The sequence below is a fragment of the Hordeum vulgare genome, chromosome 1H, assembly GCF_904849725.1.
Source record: "Hordeum vulgare subsp. vulgare chromosome 1H, MorexV3_pseudomolecules_assembly, whole genome shotgun sequence".
NCBI lineage: Eukaryota > Viridiplantae > Streptophyta > Magnoliopsida > Poales > Poaceae > Hordeum > Hordeum vulgare.
In genome coordinates, this window is record NC_058518.1 from 455,491,942 (window position 1) to 455,499,438 (window position 7,497).

Genomic DNA, 7,497 nt, shown 5'->3' on the forward strand with positions numbered 1-7,497 from the left:
TCGAATCTCGAGCAAGTAAGATACTGATGGACAAAGGGAACTGCATACGGGATTAGCTGAATCCTTGACATTGTTGGTTTGACCAATATAGATATTCATATAATTTGTGGGAACCAATATGGGCATCCAGTTACTGCTATTGGTTTTTGATTGTAGAGGTGTCTCGGTTATGTCTACATAGTTCTCGAACCCGCAGGGTCTGCACACTTAATGTTCGGTGATGATTGGTACTGTTGAGTTATACATGTTGGTGACCGAAAGTTGTTCGGAGTCTCGGATGAGTTCCCGGACGTCACGAGGAGCTCCAGAATGGTCTGGACATAAAGATTTGTATATATGAAAGAGGTATTCGGGTGTTTTCGGTATTGTACCAGAAGTGCCAAAAGGGTTCCAGGGGTCCATCATGAGGGGCCCACCCACCTCGGAGGGCCACATGGGCCTAAGAGGTAGCGCACCACCCCCTAGTGGGCTGGGCAGCCGATCCCTATAGGGCCCATGCGTCCAAGGCTTTCCTGGAGGAGTCCTCCTCCCTAGGGTGTCCACTTCCCTTGTTGGAGGTGGACTCCTCCCCACTTTGGCCGACCACCCCTCCTTGGAGGAGGGGCCAAGGCTGAGCCCTACCTACCCCTTCCACCTATAAATAGAGAGGGAGAGGGAGGCAGCCAACACACAATTGCTTGGCGACGCCATACCTCTCTCTCTCGTAGTAATTCTCCACCGTCGTGATCGTGGAAGCGCTTGGTGAAGCCCTGCCGAGATCGCACCACCGCCACCGCCACCACGCCGTCGTGCTGCCGGAGAATTCAGCTACTACTTTATCCTCGCTCACTGGATCGAGGAGGTGAAGGCGTCATCGAGTTGTACGTGTGTTGAACGCGGAGGTGTCATCCGTTCGGCACTTGATCAGGACATTCGTGATTGGATCGCAGGATGGATCGTGATTGGATCGCAAAGACGTTCGACTAGATGAACCGCGTTTCTCAACGCTTCCATTAGCGATCTACAAGGGTATGTAGATGCACTCCTCCTCTCGTAGCTGTTGATCTTCATAGATTGATCTAGGTGAGCGTAGATTTTTTTTGTTTTCCATATGACGTTTCTCTACATTTCGATCCTAGGCTAGACCCGAGGCTAAATACCTATATCGGCCCACTCCTAAGATGGCTATTCCTAGTTTGTGCTCATGGTTCTATCTATATTGCCCACTTTATATACTCTAGTTATAGTAGCTTACGATCGTGTGAGTCATCGATATTAAGGGGTCTTCGATTCACATAATCTCGACAAGGATCTAAAAACACAAGATTGAAATGACTTGTCCTCTTGAATTGTATAGGATTGGAAGACCACATGATTTTGGATGAAAGCATGATTCCATAGGAAAAACGAAAGAAAGTACGCAAAGAGGTTTTTGTGGTGAAATTTCTCGTGCAAAATAGCATGCAAACCAATCCTTATGAAGTTTTCCTATTTATTCCATTCCTATGAATTGAACGGGGTATATTTGCAAAAATTGCGAAAGATCAACATTCTATGAAAATCCTATGAAATTTGCTTGAACCAAAGGAGCTCTATGGGACTAAAATAAACGTATTTTTTCATGTAGGAAAAAGGACACAAGAGAAGTGTAGTAACATCTTCGTTCAAGTTGTGCACAAACATTTTTGGCCAAAAGGACTTGGATCTATTATAAATGTTCGCCAAAAGTACAAAAAACATGGACACTGAATGACCACTACCCCGACAAAACGTGTTGTCAACGTCACTTTCCTGTCGAAGCGAGATTGATCTTATCAATGACAGCTGGAAGATCTTTGCGCATGTACCCTAAAGACTAAATGATTCGAAGCGCCTAACATGAAATCTAGTCATCGCACACGCACGACAAAAAAACGCTAACTTCATCGCCCAAGAAGACGGCAAACGTCTAGCATACAATTCCGAACGAACTCGACAAGGATCGGAGTTCAAAAACATGCTCTTTTAGAGATGGCAGTTTTTAATTTGTAGGTGAAAGATGTGTGAAATCCAAATTCTAAGAATTAGCCAACATCTTCTAATGTCAAGTTAAGTTTCAATTCACCAAACATTATTTACAGTTTTGTTTAGCTAAACTTGATTAACTCCCAGCAAAATAGACTTAAATTAACGCTCGCAAGGCAAGTCTCCCAGTCGCCGCAAAGCCACTGCACTAATCTGGCTTAATTTAACTAACCCAATGAGCGCATTGTGGTTGGCCCTTGGCCATGATCCCAATCGACAGGAACTGGTCAGACAAACGATCCACGGCCGTCACTCCCTCCCCCACCCAAAACTGTACCCACATCCGCACAGCCCCCTCCAAAGAAGCCACACAACACGCCACGTCATCCACCTAGCGCACTCCTACTGGTGGGTATCTTCCTCACCATCGCGCTGGTCGCAGCCGCCAGTCAAAGAACCATAACTTTGACCAGTCAACGGTCAAATATTCAAACCTCTATATAGGCGTCGACCGGTCCGTCCTGGACAGTCATCTCATCACCGTCGATCGATCCCAGCTGCGTGCGCTCTTTGCTCCCTTCTTCCTCTCCGTCCGTCTCCCTCGCCACCGGTGACCTCGACGGCTGGAAGCTAAGCTAGCTCCAGTGCTGCGCTGGCCAACTCAGGACCTGTCGCGCTCGCCTTCCGGACGAACACCTCGTTCTCTGCAGGGGGCGGCGGTGGATCAAGGTTGTCGATATCCATGGCCATGACGCCGCCGTCCTCCTTCCCGCCGGCGTCCCCGTCGTCGTACTTCAACATGTCCTCCGGGTTCCTCGACTCGCCGGTCCTCCTCACCCCCAGCGTAAGCACCGATCGATCTCGTAATCAGCCGTCTGCTATATGTAGCTAGCCGAGCAACGGTGCAAGTGTCATTCGTCCTCCACAAATGGTAGCTGACACATGTGGGTGTGTCTGTTTCAGTTGTTCGCGTCGCCGACGACGGGCGCATTCCCCTCGCATCAGTTCAACTGGATGGGGACGCCGGAGAACGAGGGCCTGCAGGGAAGCACCACCAACCAGGACGAGCAGCAGCAGTACTCCGGCTTCACGTTCCAGACGACGGCGCCGCCGCCGGTGGCCACCACGACCGCGTCCTCCTTCCTGCAGTCGTCCATGCCCATGGCTCAACTGGTAAGACTCAATGATCAACCACATCCAAAGTCAATTAAGAGAACGACATTTTGACAGTTGACTGCTACTACTGAGGCCCACTCATAGTATTTTCTTGGTACTTCTACCCCAAATTTAGGCCTACCCAGAATTTTGAAGTCCACCCAGAATTTTTAGGCTCACCTCTAGTACATATATTCTGTACCCCTTCTCAAAAAATAAAAACAAACATCTGTACCCTATATTTCTTCTTGTTCTGATTTCCTAAAAAACAAAATCTTTTGTTTGCGAGTGTCTAAAATAAAAATAGCCTAATGTCATCTCCTGACTTGTTCACATTTGTGGCTTGTCTTCACGTGCCTTTAAAAATATTTGGAGATTTTTCATTCGGCTTGATGCTGACCGTAAATTGCCCCTAAAAAATTAAGCAAAATAGTCAACGCTGTCACACTCTTAAGCTCAAGTCAAAACCCTTCTACCAATTGTACTCCTGCACTTGCTACGTGATATCTAATGTATTCATGTATTGTGCTACTGTAGGTGGGAGACTCGTACCCGCAGCAACAACCGTGGAGCTACGAAGACACGGGCATGAACGGGAGCACGAGACCGGCAGAGTTCACCACGCAATTCGAGCCGCCGACTACGTCGACCATCATGGCGACAACGGCGCCTGACGTCCTCGGGAACGGCGCCTACAGCGTCCCGGTGTCGTCGGGGACGGCCGCGTACCGCGTGCAGAGCCGGCGGCCGTCGTCGGACGACGGCTACAACTGGCGCAAGTACGGGCAAAAGCAGATGAAGGGGAGCGAGAACCCGCGCAGCTACTACAAGTGCTCCTTCGCCGGCTGCCCCACCAAGAAGAAGGTGGAGCAGGCGCCGGACGGCCAGGTGACCGAGATCGTGTACAAGGGCACGCACAACCACCCCAAGCCGCAGAACCCGCGCCGGGGCTCCGGGTCGGCGGCGTCGTCCTCGTACGCGCTGCAGTATCAGGGATCCAACGACGTGTCGAGCGATGCGCTCTCCGGCACGCCCGAGAACTCGTCGGCCTCCTACGGGGAGGACGAGACGAACGGCGTGAGCTCAAGGCTCGCCGGAGCCGTCAGCGGCGGTGAAGATCAGTTCGACAGTGAGGAGCCCGATTCCAAGAGATGGAGGAACGACGGCGACGGCGAGGGGACGATCATGGCAGTCGGGAACCGGACCGTGCGGGAGCCGAGGGTCGTCGTCCAGACGATGAGCGACATCGACATCCTCGACGACGGCTACCGGTGGCGCAAGTACGGGCAGAAGGTGGTCAAGGGCAACCCAAACCCGAGGTACGTGCGAACAGCAGTCAGCAGCACATCTCTTCCATCGGTTTTCTCGACTTTTTTGGTTGATGAGATGAAGTAGAAAGCGTTGGACAACGTGTGAGCTGACATGCACGGCTTTGCCTTTCTTTCTCTTATCGGCAGGAGCTACTACAAGTGCACGACGCCGAATTGCCCAGTGCGGAAGCACGTGGAGCGCGCGTCGCAGGACCTGCGCGCCGTGGTCACCACGTACGAGGGCAAGCACAACCACGACGTGCCCGCCGCGCGCGGGAGCGGCGCCGCTGCGGCGCGGTACCGCGCGGCGACGCTGCAGCCGGCCGCGAGCTACCTGCAGGGCGCCGGCGGCTATTCCAGCCTTCGCCCCGACGGGTTCGGCGGCCTCGACGACGTCGGCGCGCCCGCGGAAATGAGCGGGTTCGCGCTGTCCGGGTTCAACAACCCGTCCTACTCGTACGCGAGCATGCAGGAGCAGCAGCAACCACAGCAGCAGCAGCAGCAGCAGAACGACGCGATGTACTACGACGCGTCGAGAGCCAAGGACGAGCCCAGGGACGACATGTTCTTCGGCCAGTCATTGATGTTCTGACTGGAGAATTCTCAGCGACACCCATCGAAATGAAGGGGCGACAAAAATGGGTAAACTAAAATAGGGATCGTGTTCTTTTTTCTGGACTGTGTGTGGATAGGTCTCCGGTCAGGTTTGTTCGATTATTTTTTTGGAGGCCAGGACATGGACATGACTGCCAGAATGGGGTGGCACATGGCCTCCATTTAACACCTTGCACAAGGAAGATTATTAGTAGCATAGGGAATAAACTAGTAGAGGAGGTCCATTGTAGTGTTTTTTTTTCGGCAGCTTGACTGCCTTTTTTTCAGTCAAAATTCCTTGTAATCATATTAATTTTAACACAAGTTTGAATATTCTCACTCTGATGGAGTCCGCAACATTTGGCACGCACTTGGCCACATGCCCCAGGCCTCCAGGGAAGATAGCAATGTACTGTGGCGACTGGGCACTGTGCCACGCATCAACCCGATAATGCTAAAGATACGGACAGCTTCTAACAGGCTTTTACGGAAGGGCGACGTGGCCTAATCTAACTGCTCTTTTCCTGATTTCATCGGCGGGACCGTCCTCTTTAAGTAAATTCCAACCAATCACTCTTAACGAGCCTGTAAATCTTTTGTAGAACGCCCGCACGTGTAGCATTACTCCGGGCTGTCCCTAGACAAGCTCGTCCCAGATTTCTGATGCACGTGGTTGTTGACAAGTCGCGCGGGCGCCCGCGGTGGAGGACTAGAGGCGTCAAAATGGATAAAATTGACTTCAAGGTGAAAAACCCACAAAACAACAATTCCTCTGTTCAAAAATAATAGACTTGACTTTATACTAACTTTACACTGAATCTAGTATAAAATTGACTTCTTTATTTTGATTTTATACTTCTTTATTTTGAGATAGAGGAAATATATCAATAAAATAATTCCATCCATCTGACTCATTTAAGTAGCGACTATACTAGATGGATTTAAGAGGTATGTTCGCATCCTCAATTCGATTTTGCGTGGGAGTGCAAGACGCCATCATCGCTAGATAGGCACGTCGTTTCTTCATCTTTCTTCCTCCCAACAAGCAGCGATCTTTACGTTTCTAACTACTCCTTCCGTCATGATTGAAAATTCCCTGAAACCTAGATAGTTATTGATTGGTGTGAGATGTGTTAAAAAAAGCATTCACACTACGCATGCATATAGAAGTAGTATAACAAAGTAGTAATTATCTACCAAGAGTAAATGCAATGCGCCTTAAACTTTATCTATTATGAAAATACACGTAAATTTAACCGTGCCTTCTAAACCGTGACAAAGGTAGTATAATATGTTTCCACAATCTGTCTGATTGTTTCTAATATCTAGTCTCTAGTTTAGTGATCAGGTAGCTAGCATTGCAGTCTAGGTGACAATTCACCGCCGCTTCATACAACGAGAGGCCAGAGGCAGATTATATAGAAGGTATGCCATAGAAAATTTTGTCGTAATATTTTATGAAGATTTTTTTAATGATCTAATATGTTCTTAGTTTTGTGCTAATTTCCCAAACTAAATGAGTTTTTCAATTTTAGTACTACTATCGTGTCATGTAGATAAGTATGTAGTGAGAAGAAATTGTTGGATGATACTGATTTTTACTATGAAAAGTGATTTTGCATCTCGGTATGTTAGAACAAAACTTTAAGATAATATGCATATATTATTTGATATGAACGATGATTTGGATGCACTTATATTTTTGGCCTAAGATAATATATCTACACTCACTGATTATTATTTAGACGTTTACACTAAAGGTCATGCACTTTTTAGTTTTGTCCCGGGCCCCTAAAATCTCGGACCGACCCTGGAGAGCATATATATCTATCAATTATGCAACAAAGCATTCATGAATAAAATTATATAAAGCTGATCATAATGTGAAATTCGTCGCATCACAACAAACACACCATAAAATTACATCAAATGAATCACAATCATGTACTCATGTGAGCCGGCTCATGTGATCATTTTATTGAAGAACAAGGGAAAGACTGCCATCTAGATATCGTTATGTACCCATAGTTCAAAGGGGACTACTCACACATGGATATAGTAGCATCAATGTTGATGTAGATGATGTCCATCATGAATTGCTCCTCTAGATGAGTACTGAAAAAGTCCTCCATATTGGATCGTGATAAAATAGAGAGGTGCCACGATGAAAAATAATCAATTATTATTTTCAGGATTTTCAGGATTATATAAAGGTGTGGCGCATAGAGAGGCAGTGTAGAGGTCTCCTATCTGGACGACATGCCCCCTCATGTGGCCCTCTGCAAGTCTTGTGGCAGGGCCTCATGTGGGTGCACAAAGGTGGCCTCCGGCTTTGTCTCACCTCGAAACTTCCTCGAGTAGTCTTATTTTATATTGTTGGTCCTTAAAAAATTGATTTTCTTGAAAAGTCCAAAAATAAGAGAAACCAACAACTCGCACTTGACAATGAATTAAT

The 7,497-nt window shown here is 47.9% G+C and overlaps 1 protein-coding gene across 1 annotated transcript; it reads left to right on the forward strand.

The window, feature by feature from the left end:
- The first annotated feature begins 2,511 nt into the window (after window positions 1–2,511).
- LOC123444817 (WRKY transcription factor WRKY24-like) lies at window positions 2,512–5,399 on the forward strand. Its single transcript, XM_045121673.1, has 4 exons — window positions 2,512–2,827; window positions 2,947–3,156; window positions 3,676–4,457; window positions 4,596–5,399. The coding sequence occupies exons 1-4, from the start codon at window positions 2,726–2,728 to the stop codon at window positions 5,038–5,040; spliced, it is 1,539 nt and encodes a 512-aa protein (XP_044977608.1). The 5' UTR covers window positions 2,512–2,725; the 3' UTR covers window positions 5,041–5,399.
- Window positions 5,400–7,497: the final 2,098 nt, after the last annotated feature.